The sequence below is a fragment of the Emydura macquarii genome, unplaced genomic scaffold, assembly GCF_026122565.2.
Source record: "Emydura macquarii macquarii isolate MOO-44397 ecotype Brisbane River unplaced genomic scaffold, CSIRO-AGI_Emac_v2 contig_3295, whole genome shotgun sequence".
Taxonomy (NCBI): domain Eukaryota; kingdom Metazoa; phylum Chordata; order Testudines; family Chelidae; genus Emydura; species Emydura macquarii.
In genome coordinates this window covers 6,482,690-6,502,592 of record NW_027133432.1, presented here as the reverse complement: position 1 = coordinate 6,502,592, position 19,903 = coordinate 6,482,690, and the positions used below count along the sequence as shown (strand labels likewise).

The 19,903-nt window shown below is 40.9% G+C and overlaps 1 protein-coding gene across 4 annotated transcripts in view; it reads right to left on the bottom strand.

The window, feature by feature from the left end:
* Window positions 1–19,903, bottom strand: part of BCKDHB (branched chain keto acid dehydrogenase E1 subunit beta) — a 272,429-nt gene that overhangs the window by 171,197 nt on the left and 81,329 nt on the right. For all 4 annotated transcript variants that reach the window (XM_067532623.1, XM_067532625.1, XM_067532626.1 and 1 more), the window contains one exon: window positions 19,561–19,671. In XM_067532623.1, the coding sequence (XP_067388724.1) occupies window positions 19,561–19,671 (111 nt within the window). The remainder of the gene's footprint in view (window positions 1–19,560; window positions 19,672–19,903) is intronic.

Below are 19,903 nucleotides of genomic sequence, written 5' to 3'. Positions count from 1 at the left end.
AGCAGGTCCTCAAGGAATCCATTTTAAGGCACTTGGAAGAGAGGAATGCGATCAGGAACAGTCAGCATGGATTCACCAAGGGCAAGTCATGCCTGACCAACCTAATCGCCTTCTATGAAGAGGTGACTGGTTCTGTGCATGTGGGGAAAGCAGTGGACGTGATATACCTTGACTTTAGCAAAGCTTTTGATACAGTGTCCCACAGTATTTTTGCCAGCAAGATAAAGAAGTATGCATTGAATGAATGAACTAGTGGTTCCCAACCTTTTTGGCTTTTTAGCCAGATATAATTTTGACAACCCTGAAGGGCCACCAGTCTCCACGAGTAGGATCTCCCCCTCACCCACTGCAGGCTGCCTCCTCACTGATCTCCCATCTCCCTGGCTGCTGCAAGGAACCTGCACGAATCCTGTAGCCCCATGCGCTCCACCTGGGTTCCTAGGCAGTGGCTCCATTTTGCAGCCAGGGGGAAGGGAGATCAGTGCTTCCCTCCCTCTGGCTCCAGCAGGGACCCCAGCACCTAGGGACCTAGGCAAAGCACTTTGCCATGTTCCCTGCTACAGCCAGGGGGAGGGGAGCACTGATCTCCAATCCCCTTGGCTGCAGCAAGGAGCCTGCACCAGTCTTGTAGCCCCAAAGAAACACACTCCACCTGGGTCCTTAGACAGCGGCTCCCTTCTGCAGCCAGTGGGAGGGGAGCCAAAGGCCACTTTGAAAGCCCTGGTGGGCCACTTTTGGCCCCCAGGCCACAGGCTGGGAACCACTGAGGTGGATAGAAAGCTGGCTGGATCCTTGAGCTCAACAGTTATCAATGGCTCATTGTCTAGTTGGCAGCCAGTATCAAGCAGAGTACTCCAAGGATCAATCCCGGAGCCAGTTTTGTTCAACATCTTCATTAATGATCTGAATGATCGGGTGGATTGCACCCTCAGCAAATTCGCAGATGACACTAAGCTGGAGGGAGTGGTAGATACATTGGAGAGTAGGGGTAGGATTCAGAGTGACCTAGACAAATGGAAGGATTGGCCAAAAGAAATCTGATTAGGTTCAACAAGGACAAATGCAGAGTCCTGCACTTAGGACAGAAGAATCCCATGCACAGCTACAGACTGGGGACTGACTGGCTAGGCAGCAGTTCTGCACAAAAGGACCTGGGGATTACAGTGGATAAGAAGCTGGATACTAGTCAACAGTGTGCCCTTGTTGCCAAGATAGCTATTGGCATATTGGGCTGCATTAATAGAAGCACTGCTGGCAGATCAAGGAAAATGATTATTTCCCTCTATTCAGCACTGGTGAGACTATATCTGAAATACTGTGCCCAGTTTTGGGCCCCCCACTACAGGAAGGATGTGGAGAAATTGTAGCAAGTCCAACAAAGGGCAATGAAAATGATTATGGGGCTGGGGCACATGACTTATGAGGACAGGTTGAGGGAAAAGGGCTTATTTAGTCTGCAGAAGAGAAGAGTGAGGGGGGATTTGCTAGCAGCCTCCAACTACCTAAAGGGGGGTTCCAAAGAGGATGGAGCTAGGCTGTTCTCAGTGGTGGCAGATGACAGAACAAGGAGCAATGGTCTCAAGTTGCAGTGGGGGAGGTTTAAGTTGGATATTAGGGAAAAAAAATTCACTAGAAGGATGGTGAAGCACTGGAATGGGTTACTGAAAGGTGGTGGAATCTCCATCCTTAGAGGTTTTCAGGCCTAACTTGATAAAGCCCTGGCTGGGATGAGTTAGTTGGGGTTGGTCCTGCTTTTAGCAGGGGGTTGGACTAGATGACCTCCTGAGGTCCCTTCCAACCCTAATCTTCTATGATTCGTTTCAACACCCCAGTCATTTTAAAAGTTTTTTCCTGAAGAGCCAGAAGTGTATTAATGGGCTGCAAGGTTTCAACTCATAAAGCCTTTTTGCATTTCTATAAAGTAATAATCTGGATCATCAAAATCTTAATATTCCACATTCAAGGCTTAAAAGTGGGAGTCTACCTTTAAAAAGTAATTCTAGAGAGCTGCCCTTGTGAGCCAAATATCAGCCTGGAGTGTACTTTTTATTAGACCAAAAATAAGAGTTTATAATGGAAACAGTGACAAATTTAACTGTAATAGCACAAATGGTACAACTATAATGTCATTTTATAGGTATAGGCATTGATTTACTGTGAAACCTTAGAAGTAGTGTGTGAAATGGCAGAAGAATAGTAGCTTCTGGCCAAGGCATATGTAATTCTGATCCTGAGATACCTGCACTGCAACTGTAGGGTTCAATTCTAGCAGGGTGCATTTGATGGGTGCAATAAGAGAGCACCAGCAAGGTGGCTAAGCTTGATGTTCCATTTTGCACGATCTAATAAGGTGAAGTAAGCAGAGGGGAGTGGGAACTGCAGGCTAGCAGTTGGTTGGTAGCCAGCAAAAGCACAGTTGGCTATTGTATGTCATGAAGCATTGAACAGCTACCTATGAGCGATATCATTTCCTTAGAATACTTGGACACATTTCAGTGTCAGTGGCTGGCCCTCAGGGCTACCCCTGCTCTCAGATTCTTCAAAGTGCAGCTCTGGAGCACACTTGAGAAAACCACTACTCCCAAATGATACGGTAAGTGAAAATCCTTTTTATGGAGTTTGTCATCACAGGATTTGTAAGCCGGTGGCACAGGTCAGCCGGGGCGTCGCAACCCTTCCTCGGGCCCAGGCTCCAAGGAAGGCCACAGCGCCTTCCTTTAGGACAGTGTTTCTCAACCTGGGGGTTTAGAGGGGTCGCAAGTGCAGAGCTGGTATTGGGGTTGGCAAGAAAGGCAATTGCCTGGAGCCACAGGGGCGCCATGAAACTAAGTTACATGCCTCAGACCCGTGGGGGTGGGACTCAGGCTTCAGGGGTACAGTAGTTTGGAAAGGTTAAGAACCACTGCTTTAGGGGAATAACCAGTGCCTGTTTACAAGTCTTTAGCCGCGGCCCTCAGCAGGGCAGGCTAGCAAGCGGTCTGGTGCCCCCGGCCCTCAGGCAAGGTGGGGCAGGCAAGTAGTCTACAGCCCCCGGCCTTCCCACAGGTAGGGCTAGTGCAGCAGTCTGGTAACCCCGGCCCTCAGGCAGGGCAGGACAGGCAAGCAGTCTACCGTCCCTGACCCACAAGTCGGACAGGACTGGCTGGGCAGTCAGCAGCCCCCGGCCTTCCCATAGGCAGGGCTAGTCAAATAGTCTGGGGCCCCCAGCCTTGCAAGCAGGCGGGGCCAGTAGAGTTCGGGATTCTCTATCTCCCAAACGCAGAGGGTAGCACTCCCTCCCGGGGTGGTTAGGCAACATGGGAGGGGGATGCAGGCCCACCTGACTCCACTGCGTCCCAGCCCAGGGCCCTATCAGTGGCAAAGCCGTTTGCCACTGAGTCAGCGGGGCTCCAACCACAACATGCTGACGGGGTTTAGCCCCTGACTCACCACTTACTAGTCGGCTGCCCCTGGGCCACTTCCTCCTACCCTGCCACCGGGTACCTGCAGGCATTAATCTCCCTCTGGGTCACTGGGGTATACTGTAAGTGGCAGGCCCACAAGTTCCTCCCCGTCAACCGGCGGCAGGTCCGGGAACTCCTCTGTGTTGTCTGTGGAGGGCAACTCCTCCACGTCACAGGCTCCCAGGGGTTCCTCCAGTACACAGGGTTCCGTCAGCTCCCAGGGGTCCCCAGCGTCAGGCAGCTCCTCCAGGTCAGGGCCAGCCTCAGGGGGTATTTCCCACCCAGGAATCTCGGGTGGCTTGTTCCAACTACTAGGGCCCAGTGGCCCTGTCCAATCACTAGGGGCTGGCAATCCAGGCAGGTTTTGGAGGCTCCGCTCGGTAGGCGGTTGCTCCACACAGCTGCTGGGCCTGGATTAGGCCTAGGCCACAGCCTCCGGGAAGACACGTCTGCCTCCGGCAGCAGCTTCCTCCCTACTGAGTTGCTAGGCCTGCCTTTTATAGTTCCTCTTCCTGCCTTGGCTCCGCCCCTCTGTTGCCGAGCAGTTCGGCCTGTAGGGCCCTGCTCTGCCCAGCAAGGGTGTCGCGACCCTTCCTCGGGCCCAGACTCCGAGGAAGGCCACAGCACCTTGCTAAAGGATTGTACTTAGTTAATGTGCTTTGGCCACCCTGCTCCACCTCCTACTTCTCTTGCTTTTCCTCCTGCACAGGGGTGCTCATTTCAGTGCAGGTGTCAACATTTGCTCCCACTGTTAAGTACTCATATTTCTGACATTTGTGGCAGCAGGATCAGGCCCTCTGCAGAAGTCTCTCTACACAAGTGTATAGCAAACTGCAAGTGCCCAAAGCTAGCATTTGGCTCTCCTCACTTTTCAGCAATGCTCAGTGGACAGAAGGATCGATCCCATAATTTCTTAGTGAACAGCGCCATCAAACTATCAACTATTTTCTTCCTCTTTGAGTTAATAGATAATTTGATTTTTGTTTTCAACCTTATCTCGGCCATTTGGGTCCAGAGCCACATTAACCAACAGACCCATCAGACCTCAGCTTAGTTTACAATGATTTTGGTAAAGCCAAATCATAAAGAAAGAACCACAAAGAACATTAACATTAACATCCCTTGTTCTCAGCACTTCTTTTGACCAATGCCACGAGCAGTCTAGAGACTGGGAGGATTTAAAAAAGAACACCTTTAGAAATAATGCACAATCAATTATGTAACTAATACAACTTTTCAGTGTTATGTATTGCATAACCATGCTATCTACAAAGCATATTTGAAAATGCTAAATAATCTCACTTACTTAACTTTAGTTCACCTAAACATTCTCAACCTCAATTCATGCCCAAAACTTGCAATTTTAACTATCGTGCCTGTGGTGGTGCTGGGGAAAATTGGGTGCACACAATATGGGGATTTAGACACACTGAGATGATTCAGTCTTGGTCTGGATTTAACAATCTACTGAAACAGACATTTCAGTACAAATCACCACATTTAGAGCAACGAGATAATCTTATATAGGGTCTGATCCAAAGACCAGTGAAGTGAACTGGGAGTTGTTTCATTGGCTTCAGTAGACTTTGGATTAAGTCCATATTACTCAAAATTCTGGAACAGAGAAAATCCAATCTGTTCTCTAGTGCTTGCAAGCATCCCTGGCTAGGGTAATGAAGAAGGAAAGCATGTGCTTCCTGAAGTCATACTATCGGGGCGCAACAGTGTTTTTAAATGGTTTTGTGATTTATAAAGTAGTAGCAAATATTTAATATAAAATTTAGACACTAAAAATAATTCAGCTTCTGAATACCTTTTACCACACAATCGTCTGCTAATTTATTAAGATACTGTAATTGCTACTGAATAACTGAGCAGTATCTTCATCTCTTTGAAGAATCAGACTACATTAAATAAAAGCATCACACTAATATTGCAAAGAAATCACCTCAAACCTAACCACAAACCCAGTAAATAAAAAGTAAAGAAAAATGTATTATTTTTATTGGGAAAAAATTATGATTTGAAGAATTTGAATTTCCTATGTCACAAAACAATAAGCATTAACAATAAGCATTATAAAAATAATCAGCTTTGAGACTGAAGTTTTTTAAATATACATGAACTCTGATACAAAGTTTAGAAGATACATATCACTCCAAGCTTTCATTAGATCTAGCAGATCACTTGAATACTAATGTGTAGAAAAGCTGCAATTTCAATTCTTTAAATATTGCTTGCAAAGATTAAACTGTAATATTAAACTTACACACAACTAAGGGTTGGGGCTTCAAATCTAGGTAATATGCTTTTTATACAAATTATGTATGTTTGTAACTATTTGCCATGACAAGCAACTCATAGGATAAAATAGAGTTACAGCTTAATTAAGCAAATGATGGTAAGACAAATACTTTTGTCATCAACATTCAGAGCATGTTTATCTTATTTTTTTGCTATTCTCAGGCTGTACAATGAGTAATCTTTGGTCAGAAACCAATACACCAATTATTATTATGTATTATTATTATTTGAATTACCATAGCACCTATGAAAGGACCAGATGAATACCAACTTTAGAATCAAGGGACAGTTTTCTTTAGTACATACAAGCAAGAGATCAAGCATTTATCTCATGAGAAGCCTTTCTAATTCTTAATACTGGTAAAACATTACATAAAAAGGTAGCAGTGATGCAAATTCTCTGCTTTTATTCTGGCAGTAGTCAACAGCACTTTCTACAAATTAAATGTTTGATTTCCCACTGTCAGCAAGGGGATCTGCCCTGAGTAGGACAGGCAGTGAATGCACATTTAGCCTTCCACGGGGTAGTTTTCAGTTATGACTGGGATTCCAGAAGAGCCCTGTTGATGCAGACTGTCCAGGAATGCATTGATACAACCTCTTCCAGGTAATCTTTCCACTAAAAGTGCCTTTGGGCCCAGATGGGAACATATTTCAGAACTAAATCTGACCCTGAAACTTCAAAAAAATTTAATCAATGAGATTAGGCAGCAACTTTTTTGTGAATTATTATTTAGCATACTATTACACTCTGGGTCCCTCACAGGACAGTAGTGAGCAAATGCAAAGTCAAACCAAACCAGCTGTTTAACTTGGTTTAAGAGAGGCCTCCAGTGGCTGCTGCAAAGTACAACTTTGCGAAACTGGAAAATTGTTGATGTATTTTTAAATCACTTTTACAAAGTTTCTAACTAGAAATAACATCTCAAAATGTAAATTAACTAGTCAGCTACTGCAAAGAAAAATTCCTGACATGTTGCTGCTTGTCTCCAAAGCACTACCAATTTTAATCCACCTTTCCCCCCACCCTCACCATAAACTTTTGTTATGTCAAATAATTCCTAGAGTTTGAGATATTTCTTATTTAACAAATTTACCTACAACTCCATCTTAAATAGTTAAATTAAAAATGTAAGTCCTAATGCTACATTATCTTTTAAAATAGCAAAAATTATTAACACAAAATCCATACCTGTACATTTTGAATTTAAGTGGTGTATCAGAAGGGTACCGGTAGCCCATGAAGACAAAAAATAAACACGGTCTCACTCTGACTGTAACTTCTATGAATTCTGTGAATTCTATGACCTTGACTAATTACTACTAAAGCCCCAAAACATCATTTTTGTGTGAGAAAGCAAAGAATTCTAGAACAAGAGAGCCTGCAAACATCCAGCTTCTGTAGGGAGTAAAACATCTGCTGCATCTGTGAAATAATGGGTTCTCTGTATTGTACTGAAACAGGGCACTGGGTCATGGCTACCTGCACATATACCAGCAACCCTGTTACAAACTGGGAGCTATAGTCAAAGGGCACATGACTAGGAGCAAGTGACCTACAGGAAGCCAGATATGCCTTTTAGGCAGGGCAGCACAGAGCATAGACCCACAGTCAGGAAAGGATCTGGGATGGGGCCTCCACATGGGTCAGGAAGACGGCTGAGGAGAGAGACCAGGGACAAGTGAACACTTAGTGTGAGTCTCTCCATAGTAGCCAGCTAGAGGGATGCAAAGCCTAGAAGGAGGACGTGTGAGACCCTGTTCTAAGGGGAGAAGAAGGACTAACTCTTCAGGGACACATGGGACATGCTATTGGTCTATAATAGTTGCCAGATGTTTTCATTGATGCTGCTCTTGTTTTGAACGCATTTGAAAATAAAGCCAATCCTGAGGAAAGGGACTTGGACAGAACCGGATATTTATTCTACTTTTCCTGGGTAATGAGTTTTCCCACTGACTTACACACACTTACAAATGAACAGTCATTTTATATTATGCAGAAAGGTCAGATCCCATGATGTGCTAAGTACCCTTAACTCCTTTTGCTTTCAAAGGGCCTTTAACTACTTTCTCAGCAAAGTCAACAAGAACAGCTTAAATATGTGAGAAAACTTGGTCTTAAGTTTTCTAACCAGTTTTTGAAGTCCAAAGAAAATGATCCTTTAAAAACACAATACCAGATTCTGGACTGTGTCTGAGCTGCACTTGGTACAGCTGAGGAAGGGATCCAGGGCAAAAGAGCTTTATGGTCATCTTTACATTTGATCCAGAGATTGGCTGGCCACCAGCATTAGAATATGGCAATCCCCAGCATTAGATCATGGTATATCAGAGTATATCTAGTAATAAATAAAATAATAATATTTAGCTCTCCTAGAGCTCATTAGATCTCAACGTGTGTAACAAATAAGGTATCGTTGTTTTACAAACAGGGAAACTGAGGCACAGAGGTGAAGTGACTTGCCTAAGGTTCACCCAGCAGGCCAGTGACAGAGCAAGGAAGAGAACCCAGACCTCCTGGATTCACAGTCCTGTGCTCTATCCACTAGTCCACACTGCCATTAAACACAAATTTTGTATTAACTATTTTAGTTACGGATGTGATTTTTTTCACTGAAACAATTATACTGGTACAGCTCTTAGTGCGGATGCAGTTCTGCTGGTAAATGGTACCTTACATCAATATAGCTTATTCCCCTTTCCTTGTACAGGAATAAGTTATGCTCATATGAGCGCCTTTATACCAACATAACTGCTTCCACATTATGCAGGGTATATGAGGCATCACTTTAACAACACTGGTATAGTTAAAACAATACAACTTGTGTTACATTTTTTCTCCTGAGCCATGTACCATATGTCAAGGATGGGATCAGGAGGATCAGGCTCTGTTATGGAAACCCTCCGCTACCAGAAGATACATTCTGCACAAAGGGAAAGCTCCACTCATCAGTTTTGCTGGGTTTACGGCTGCTCCGCATAGGCAGGCCAGCACAAAGATGTTGCAGCATGGTTGAGAATCTGGCCCATACGTTTTTCCATGTTCAGCTTTAGAGAGTAGTAAAGGCGTGAGGTAGATACCTGGAGAGAGGTTTACTATATTTGAATACTTAATTTTTATTCTTATGTTAGTAATTATCATACATTGTTTTTCCACCTTGTTTTATATTTCAAGATAATTTGTTTCATCAGATTTTTTAAAAGAGCTTTATTTTAAAGAGATTGAAGAATTAATAACAATATCCAATCCCAAGTATATGTATCCTCCGAACAGCATTTTTCTTCTTCTGTTTGGTCAATTAATCTTTGGGGGATCTCACTTAGACATCTGATGACACTGTTGATGTTGCTTATGCATCATAAATGAGTGAAATGTATGAGGAAGTCTTTACTCCTACCAATAACTCCTTATAAACATCTAGAACTGGAGACAGACACTTTGCCTAACACAGACTGAACAGATTAAAATCTATTACTATTTTGGACTTATCAACATTAATTTATCTCTCTATACATTTTGAATGCAAGGTGCTAAAATAATGAGGGAATGGAACACAGTATTAAAATAAAAGTATACAAAAATGTCAGTATTCAAACACCCTTCAAAACTTAAACACTGTATTAACTTACTGCTCTACTTGGTATAAAGTATCCCTAATCTTTTCACATTCAGGAAATGTTGCAAGACCCATTTACCCAGGCTTTAGGGATTATTGCTGATATTTGTAGGTTAGCAGAGGCATTGTTTAGGTTTAATTGTATTCCTGGCTGATTATTTTCTGGTTTTGAGAGAGGAGAATCTACTATTGTAATGTTTATTTGACTGCATTTATTGAACTGAAGTAGTTTCGATGTAGCAGACACAAAGCTGCTCCAAAGGACTGGGGGAAGCATACCTCTCACTTTTCCTCCTCCTCAAGCATCAACCCAGACCTGTTACCTAGGATACGTCTTCACTGTCATGGAAGCAGGGATCAATGCAGCAGCATCGATTGAGCAGGGTCTGTATAGACCCGCTCAGTTGATCGGAGAGCGCTCCCCGGTGAACTCCATTAATCCACCACCCTGAAAGGAGTAAAGGCTGCATTGATGAGAGGACATCTCCCATCGACGCAGTGCAGTGAAGACGCCACACTACATAAACATAACTACGTCGATGGGAGATACGCAAGCTATATAACGTATCTTGAGTATTTCCAGTCGACCACCACAGCCAGTGTAGACTAAGCCTTAGGCTATGCCCATGGCCCTATTTAGAGCATCTCATACCCAAAGCATTTTACAAACATTAATAAAGACAATATTTAGAATCATTTATTTTCCAAGTTTTCCTTCAAAGTCCTGGCTGACACTGTTTATTTAATTATAACAAACAATACTGGCAGAGCTTTTAGAAAGTTTGGCTTTCTCCCTCCATCCCTCCCACCAAGTTCACGCTCTGACCAGCTTAGAGCAAATAAGTAGCGATTTATAACAAATTTCATTAGTATAAACTTTTTTTTTAAATATAGACAAAACTCACATTATTTAACCTGAAGAATGCAGAGGAATAGCCAGTCTGTAGCCTTTTGCAACCATAAAACATATATTAAAATATTGATAGAAGTGACTGTCTTCTGACATTTGTCTTCTAATACAACTGCAAATAAAATTTTAATTATTTCACTGCAGCTTACCAGAATTCATATTGCCCAATCTCTAATGAATTCCAAAAAGTAAATTCTCCCTTAGATATTTAGTCACATTAAATAAAGCAATACTAAAATTCTTATACAGCTTTTAATACTACATATTAAAATAGGGCCTCTGGTTCTTTTAGCTGAACAAAATATACAGAATATTTGCAGATATACAAAACAGAATTCACAAAATTAATAAAAAATAGAAGAAAACATTTTAAAATAGTTTCCACAGGAATGGTCACATTTGGATCTTTAGGAAAATGGGAGCAATTCTAGGTACTACTACTAGACATAGAGCCTGCTACCACAAGTATTCACACTGACTTGCAAATGTGCATACTGTTATTATTTGTAGTACTGTAGCACCTAGCAACCTGTTGTATTAATTTAGATTAAATAAATGGGCCCAAGAGGCAAAACAAAACCCTGTAACGGTCCAACAACAAACAGTATTAACAAGGTTCAGGGTTTGGCATAGAGAGACATCAGCTTGGCAAACACACCATTAAAATCCTTTAAAACCTTTTATTAAAGTAAAGATAAGAAGGAAAAACAATTAATGCATTTGAAATATAAAGTATGAAGGGAGGGTGTCATTTTAACAATATCCCTTGTTCCCTTCTCTTTAGCTGGAGTGGTCTTTAGAAGGGGGGAAAAAAATCTTACTTCACAGTCTCTTATGTGGTATTAAAGATGGTTATAACTGTCCTTTGGGGGAAAAGAGAAGACATTAGTTGAAATGGGCTGGAACTGCTACCATTGCTGTTAAAATCCAATCCCATTTCACAGAAAACAAAACAGGACAAAGACACACAAAGGGGAGAGAAAAGAACAGCAACACAGAAAATGCAGTTTCTGCGTCTAGTGTTGACTCAACTCATTGCTGGAAAAATAAATACAGGCACAGCACATGGTCTTATCAGCCACTCTAAAACCTGGCAAACTTGTACCAGCCTCGGGCTGTTGAGGGCACTGCTTTTAGCTGCCTTTGTGGTCATAGGTTTACAGCAGTGTTGCAAAATATGCAATCTTGGCTGGCTGAGACAAACTGATAGACAGAATGAAAAAGGAGAAGAATAGTAAAGACAGGAAATAAAGTAGGGAACAAAAAGAACACATTGGGGGAGGGAGGCACATCTCACTTCCCAGGTGATGCTTGGGATTTAGCCAGAGCTGGTGGAGGTGTTATCTGGGTCCCTCTCTCTGGCCTCCTCTGATTAGGACATCTCTCAGGATTAGAACGAACAAGGTCTGGGGTCCTAGGAGAGAGCGGGGGGTCACAGCCATCATGGTGAAGTCTTCCCCTTCCTGTTCTATTGTTTTTCAGTCAGCCAGCTACATGGTTGCTTCCTCCACTCGGTCTCTTTTGTGAAGGATCCCAAAAGGATGGGTAGAATAGCCCATCCCCTCATTACTTTGTGCACCAATTAGGCCTTATCTCTGACACACCAATTCTGATTCACTTATTTCTAGTCTCACACTATTCTTGTTTACCAGGCATGATTTTAACACAATCCTTAAATTAACATTTGTTACTATAGATGTTATTGTGACATTTTATGAACTTTCACTCACTTTTCACAATTAGGTTAAATCTGTAGGCCAAATTATTACAAGCCGCAATCATTGAACATGACTCAATTTGCTAGGTGCTGTACCATCCAAACAAAAAGATGGTCCCACCCCAAAGATCTTACAATTTAAGTATAAAACAAGAGACAGACAGATATAAGTAGACAGGGGAGTACAAGTAAACAATGAAATAGTGTTGGTCAGCATGATAGGCAGTGTTCTCAGCACACCAACAGCCTAATTGTTACAGATTCATAATTTCAGTGGGAATACTCACAGTGGTAAAAGCCACAACCAGTAGCAAGTGTTGGCAGGAAAGAGCCCACAGTCTCTCTCTTCTACTCTTGCTTAGAATTACTTTATATGAAATCTAGGATCCAAATTCTATTTAAAAACTATATGAGAAGCCATATCTGTGACTACACATTTGTAACTTAATACACAACCTCCCTGTGACACTGGGAGTCTCTCAATGCTAACTGGTAGAGGATCCCCCTATACAGTAACTCAGATCAGACCCAACACAATCACTGTCCCAAGACACTGCTGTCGTGATACATATCTCAAAGGTATCATATGTGAACTGGTGACATGTTAGTCCTGAAAATCATTGCATGATTATGCATGAGTTGTGTACAAAGAGTTACAGATGTGTGCTGTAAATGTGTTCTCAAATGTGTTTAGGATGCAGTGCATAAACCCAGACTTCCCTACACAAAAGAATGTGTATTTACCTGTCTGACCAGCTTGGTTACCAGCAGAGGACAATGAAAATACATTTACATATAAACTAAACAAAGCCATGAAGCTATCAAGCTGGGGAGAAGATTGTTCAAGTCATGATAGGGACAGAATCTGCACCCCAGGAAGAGGCAGAGACAGTGAGCCTTTGGATAACAAAGGGAGTAAAAAGCCTTTTTCGTTATCTATCATTGAGGGGACATAGACTATAGCATCCTTTAGCCTGTGAAAGTTGGATCCCCAAGTCTGGAGGGCGAGGGATGTCGATAAGTTATCATCTTTGCCTCAAGTTAAGATTAAGTTTTAATAATGAGAAAGGGTGTTTATTTTGTTAGTAACCATGCCTGTCTCTTATTCTTGCTTAGTATCACTTAAATCTCTGTTCTTTGTTAATAAATTCTATTAAAACTTGGTTTTACCAGCAAACCACCTCAGTGCTGTGTATTAAAGTGAAGTATGATCTTCAGCTAACCTAAGAGGCTGATGTGTATTCTGTCTCTTTGGAGGCAGCCAATTTAAAAATTTCTGAGAGCATCCAGAGAGAGAAACCAGACACTGCAGGGAGACATCTCTGGGGAACTGAGAGCTTGTTCACATTTACCTGGAAATTTGGCGGCAGTCGACGGGAGTTACGCAAACCACACAGAGTAGTTTGCGTAACTCCCGTCAACTGCTTCTGCGCGCTGTTCACATTGTGCTGAGCCAACGGCTCAGCGTTCCCGTTGGCTCAGCACTACGCTAGTTGAGGGGGTGGACTTATTCAGTCAACTCCCTCATCGATTGAGCGGTCAGTGAGACCCGCTCAATCGATCATGAAAGATCGATCTGGCGGCGGCGAATTTGCTGCCACCAGTGTAAACATAGCCTCAGGAACTGGGGTTCACTGATTGTTACCTAGAAGGCAAGGTCTATGCTGGCAGAGTCTTGAAGAGCATATTAGCAAGGCAGACAGGTTGGTGTGTCAGGGAACTTACACATAGCTCAGCAGCAGCAAAGCTCTCTCACTCTTGTTGAGGCAGAAGAGTAACACAAAGGCTCACACTTATGCATGTCCTGAGCACAATGTCACACTCATACCAATACAAATACATTTAATCACGGACTTGGTCCATTCAAAAAATAAAAAGTTCTGAAACATACATTATGTTCCCTGCATGTTCAGCTGCATTTTTTTCCTGGTTATATTTCAATAAAAATCCAGTCCAACAAGACAGACTTAATCAACTGCTCTTTCAGCAACATGTTTTGTTTTCTTTGTGTGAGAGCTGAAGGAAAATGATTGAGTCTAAAACTGATGAACTTTGCATGTCTGGGGACAACAAGGGATTTATGAGGAATAAATTAAAAAGGCATAGAGAAACAAAAGCTACTGCCAACACTTCCTTTTCTTTTGATGGCTCCAACTCAACATTTTCCGTTTCACTTTTCACACAGAGAAAAAAGACATGTAAGCTATATGAAGCTGTAATAACTAAGAACAGCCCAAGGGCAGAGGGCAAGGATCATCCTGACATCAAACAGTGAATTTCAGTTGGCCTGACCTGCCCTGCATACCCAGCTCACTACTGTTATAATCTGTGTCTAAAAGGTGTTGTGTCACTGGAAAGCCCGTAACTCACTAGTTATTAATATAGCTGTGCAATGTAGGCACAAGCAACTGATGTAAAGTTATGGAAATCAACTTAAATTGTAATGCTTAAAATGCGTTTGCCAGTCAAAAAGGAATTACCCCACCCTAAACAAAGGAGTGCAGATTCTCCACCGGGCAGTTACTTCCAAAATTCTTCGAAAGACAATGAACATTTATTTACATATCGCTCAAAGAGACCCATCAAGCTATCATGGAAGTGGAGGCAAACCTCACATTAACAAGTGGGGGAGAACACAGTATGGTGTCTACACACCATACTGTAAACTCACATTAAAGGTGCTTCATCCAAGACAATAAAATTATCTCAAGCAACAAGTAAAACATTTTAATAGATTCCCAGCATGGATGTGCTTCCCCACAACTAGCTCTCTCTACTTGCAATTCCTGGGACAGATGAAATGGTGGAAACCTCCTTCTACATGGGAATATAGGATTTGCTATACTAGAGCAGATCAGTGGCCCATCTGGCCCACTATCACATCTATTCTATTTAGTGACCAGCACCAGATGTCAGAATAAAGTGGAAAACCCCATAGTGGACAATTACAGAATGACATGCTGTAACAGGGCAGGCTCCTCTCCTGCCTTGGGCTCCCTTACAAACAGTCTTTGATGCTTCTCAATTCTCAGCACCTCTGTGAGTTTTTATTTGTTACCTCCAGCAAGACATCATCACAATCCCTTTGCAGCACTTCTACCTAGTATCCTTCAATCCTCGGCCTTTTCTCCAGGGAACAGAAGATAAACTGATCTCAGAGACCTGGCTTCCCCTGGTCTCTTAGCCCACTCTCCTGTCCTTTACACTTCCTTTCCATGCTTTTTAACTACCTGCTTAGCTGATGGACTAATTACCCCAAAGGCTCTTCAGCCCATAGTATAATGAAGTAATTAATTCTTCACCTGAATCAGGGCTTCTCTAGGCAAACTAATTAGTGCCTAAGTGACCAGAGTACTCGATCATCTGCTGGCTCTCAGCACTGTCACACATGCCCATAGGAGAAGCTGCTTCTTAAAATACATGGGCAGAGAGAGATGTGTGCGCAGATGATTTGCTCTACTCATGTACCAAGCAGATACAATCTGCCTCAAGCCATAGAAGCAGGATACCACACAACAGAATTTGATACTAACTGTGTGCAGAAAAACTGCTTGTTGGCTTGACTGGGTTGTTTTTTTTGTTTGTTTGTTTATCCATCCATACCTGACTTTTTTAATCTAAGCAGTTAGAAAGGTTCTGCTTTGGTCCAAAACCAGACAAACAAGCATTTATGCTAAGGGGCTTGATCAGGTAGCAATATCACTCTTTCATACTTCCAAACAAACTTGATCAACAGGTATTTTCATGTAAGAGGCTCCACTATAAATTACAAGAAACAAAGGTGAAGATCAGGCTGCATTAAAGATCATCCAAGTGCTACAGTAGTGCAATTGACACACATACATAATAAAGGTTCTATAGAAATTCATATATTATAGTATACACATGAAATAGTAGCCCCAAATGAAGGTGAATCATCTGATATTACAAACACTTCCACAATCAGAAATAATAAATAATCTACCAGAACAAATGGCTGGTGTATTTAAAGGTACCACCAATAACCTGTAAGAGATGGGAGAACCCACAACTGCAGAATACTATAGACAAGAGGTATTATTATGTTATTGCAAAAATTTAAAAAATCTCATTTGTAACAAGCATTAAAAATGAATCCTGTCCGGATATGAATTACTAAAAAAGAGAAAAACAATTGCTGAGCCCAGACGACAAGGTCATATAAAAATAAAATTTTCCATATGTTTATTTTCCTTTTCTTCTTTTTATGCAGTTTGTTTTTCACTTTAGCTTGTTTAATTTGCTATTATATGACATTATTGTAAGCATATCTTGGAACGCTTTTTCCTTTCACTTTTGATGAATTCTTATTAGCAAAATGTTATCCAGACTTAGCATTTGTGGTCCACCCTATAAATCATATAACTGATATTTAAAAGTTACTTGCCAAGTTAAGTCTTGAGAATTTGGTTTTTGCTATTTTTCCCCCAAAGTGCAACAGTGGGTCACAGTTTTTCAGCACACCTAAAGTCTGAGAGTTCACTCTGTGCCACCACAAAAACCCATCAACTAAGTAATACTTCTGTGGGTAGGAACCACAGTATTTCCTGACATTCCTCCTTTTTTTCATAATTACCGCTTACCATGTGATTTTGTTATAGGTTTGTTTGGTTCCCCCCCACCCCCTGGCCTATACTAAAAAAGTTTGCTCAGACAACTTCACCTTTGGGCTGATATCAAAATGATACTAGCTCAGAAGAAATTTTTGAAAGCACTATGAACACATGGAAATAGGGGCTTAAAAAGGATGGACATTCTCAAGCTTAAATATAGTATGGCTGACAGTGCCCTAACAAAAAAAGTTGGTTACGTCTCATTCGCTACTCCTACTTTCAGTCATTCAGAGTTTGCAGCATTTTCACAAGTTCTTATTGTTAGGTCAAAATCATTGCATTAGATCATCCTTTTCTCTTGTTTCTACATGAAAGGAATCTTGATATACAGCATCTGGACTGGGGAATCACAAAAGAGGTAGTGTGACAAGTCTACTTCATTGTCCCATCTATCATGTGTTACTATACCTAGAAAGAGATTTTTTTTATATCACTGGCATCAGGTTTAATGGATTTTGACAGGAAAGGCCAGGTGGGCAGCTGTTTTCTTTAGCCTTGTCTTCCTGCACAATTTCAAAAGGATTAAGCATAATGGTAAGAAGTACTAGTTAATGTTGACATTGACAATCTTACAAGGCATGCCCCATTCCAGTGAGCAAACTCTTCAAGGAGAAGGGTTTCAAGAGCAGCAGGAAAAGAAGGAAAATATTGACAGCTTAATTCATACACGAGCTATACTGTCATGGGGGCCAGGATGCAGTGCAGAGACACAGGACCTTAGCAAGTATGGTCCTAGTCTCCATGAATAGTCTAGGTTGGATCTTTAGTATCTCAACACAATACACAGGACTGCTGTGTACGCTTTTTTTACTCCCCAATCTAAGTCAAACATGAACATACACAGAAACAAAACCACCTCTTCCACCATCTCCATCCCCCAAACAAGGAGGAAAGGACAAAGATAAGAGGAAAACAAAAGCAACTGTTATTTATACAAGGCAAAGTCCAATTTTTCCTTAATATATTCCAGTCTATAATGTCCATAACCACAGTAAAAAGTCCATTCTCCCCACAAAGAATACATAAAAAGACATGGTGAGAATCAAGACTTAATATGAAATGCAAAATTTAAGGCATAAAGGTTTACCAGAAAAAAAAATCTACATGTTGGCTATATTAATATAGATATTTGGAGCCAGAGGGGGAAGAGAAAAAGAAGAAGAAGAATCAGGAGAAATTTAGAAATCTGGAATAATTATATTCTGAAATAACCTCAAAGTTAGATTTTCCCATTTATTACAAGTAATGGAATTTGGTTTCTTTGCTTGGGCTGTAAAGAATTGCCAGGCATTGCCAATAAGAAAAAAAATAATTCTCCACCAGAATCCCTCTCCTACTTTCATACTGGTAATTAATTAATTAATTGGTATTGATATTAACTATAATGTCATATCCCAGATTTTCAAACTCTGTTTTTAATTAAATTAGTCACCTTTGACAAGCCGAGATTGTTCAAGTCAAATGAGGAAATATGAAAACCTTAAGACTTTACTGCGACACTTCCTTTTCCCCCCCCCTTCAAAACTTTGAAGATTACTCTCATTGTCCCAAAAATCTAAAAACGTAACAAGTGAAACTGTACTTTTCCTTGTAGGAAAAGATTTCAGAACCAAGGTAAGAAGTTCAAATATCTTTATTCTTTCTAAAATTGACACACAAGTATACACTCTGTGTCCCTTCTTGCAAATATATTACATATACAGTTTTACTCAAAGTTTCACTTTATTTAATTTCCAATTATATCAAAGCTTTAGCCTTTATCAAAACACCATGAAGGCATTTGAGATTTTCTAACTTCATTTGAATGTTTTGAATTCTCACCCCCCTCTGAAGCTTTAACTTCAGCTTTCAGTGTTCATATTTACCTCTAGCTTCACTCAGAGTATACAGAAGTACCAATCTCTTTACCAGGTATTTTCTGTCAAGTGTCCAGGTACAACAGGTGGGAAAATGAAGGTTACCAATACTGAGAACCTTCTTTAGGTGCCTCTTCCACCATCCAAGGAAATCCTCTTTTCAGAAATGTCTCCAATATGTTTGCTTACCTGTGACCCTTTTGTTGGCAACTCTTTGGAGGTGAAAAGAAAGCAGCACAACAAAGAAAAGCCACAAGTAGAGCAAAGGACACTTGAGGAAGAAAGATAAGTTACTGCTGCACCTAACACATGATATTTCAACTTCCAGTCAAGCTGTCCAGTACCTTATTTTTTTAAGGTCCCATCTGAAAGACTCCTATACCGTAAGCTATTGTGTTTACCATCTATCTACCTTGGAGGATGAAAGGAGCACTCGACCCTGCCAGGATTTGAACCTGAATTTCAAATCAAATGCCCAGACCAGTAAATACTGACCTCTAATGCTCAGAAAAACAAAAAATGCTCAAGTGCAGCTACCTTTAAAAAAAAAAAAAAAAATCAAAACCACTTTTTTCTAGATAACAAGCTTAACAAATCAGCCATGTCATAAATGTCATTGCCCGCCTATAATTACTTAAGACTGTCACCATGAAGTGGCAAAGAAAAATATCACATTAAAAAATAATTCCAATTAAATTCCCTGGGCTTAACGATGCCAGAAGAGGAGAGCCAGACACACCAGGAGAAAAGTGATTTTCAAACAAACACTCTGTTTACCTGCCTTAAACCTCTATTGTTAAAACCCTGTAATGCTGCAAAAGAAATTATAAAAATCCTTCAAAAGAACATGCATCTACACCAATATTGGTTAGTAGTCTAAACTGTTATCCTCCCTTTAATTAAAATGAGACACACAATCTTCTGCAAATGTTTCCTTTGTATTTACTGTGGATATAATAATTTACCAAAAATAAATAAACAAACAATTATATATATAAAAAAGAGCTGTTCAGCATGGTCACCATTGTATTATTGATGGGTATATCAACCAAAAAATGTTTTAAGTAGCATTATATTTCTACCTTGCAAACAGCCTCTGTATCCCAAGGTAAAATGGTCCTCAGATCAATTACTTCGCAGGACATTCCTAGCTTTTCCTGAGCCATAGTTGCCACCTCTCTGATAACATGCACCTGAAAAGACAAAACAAGGCAACAGCTGAGCTTTCTGAAATATTAGAGGGATGCTTAAAAATGTGTTTAATTATGCACTCACACTTTTAATGGTTTAACATTATTTTATTTCATGAAGTTTACCTGAGAAAATTTAGCATGGAACAGCAAGCTATTTATTGAGTAATTTAAAAATATCTACTCCTTTGCTTTGTTTACCTCATTTATTACTTGAATTCTGTGTTCAGAAACT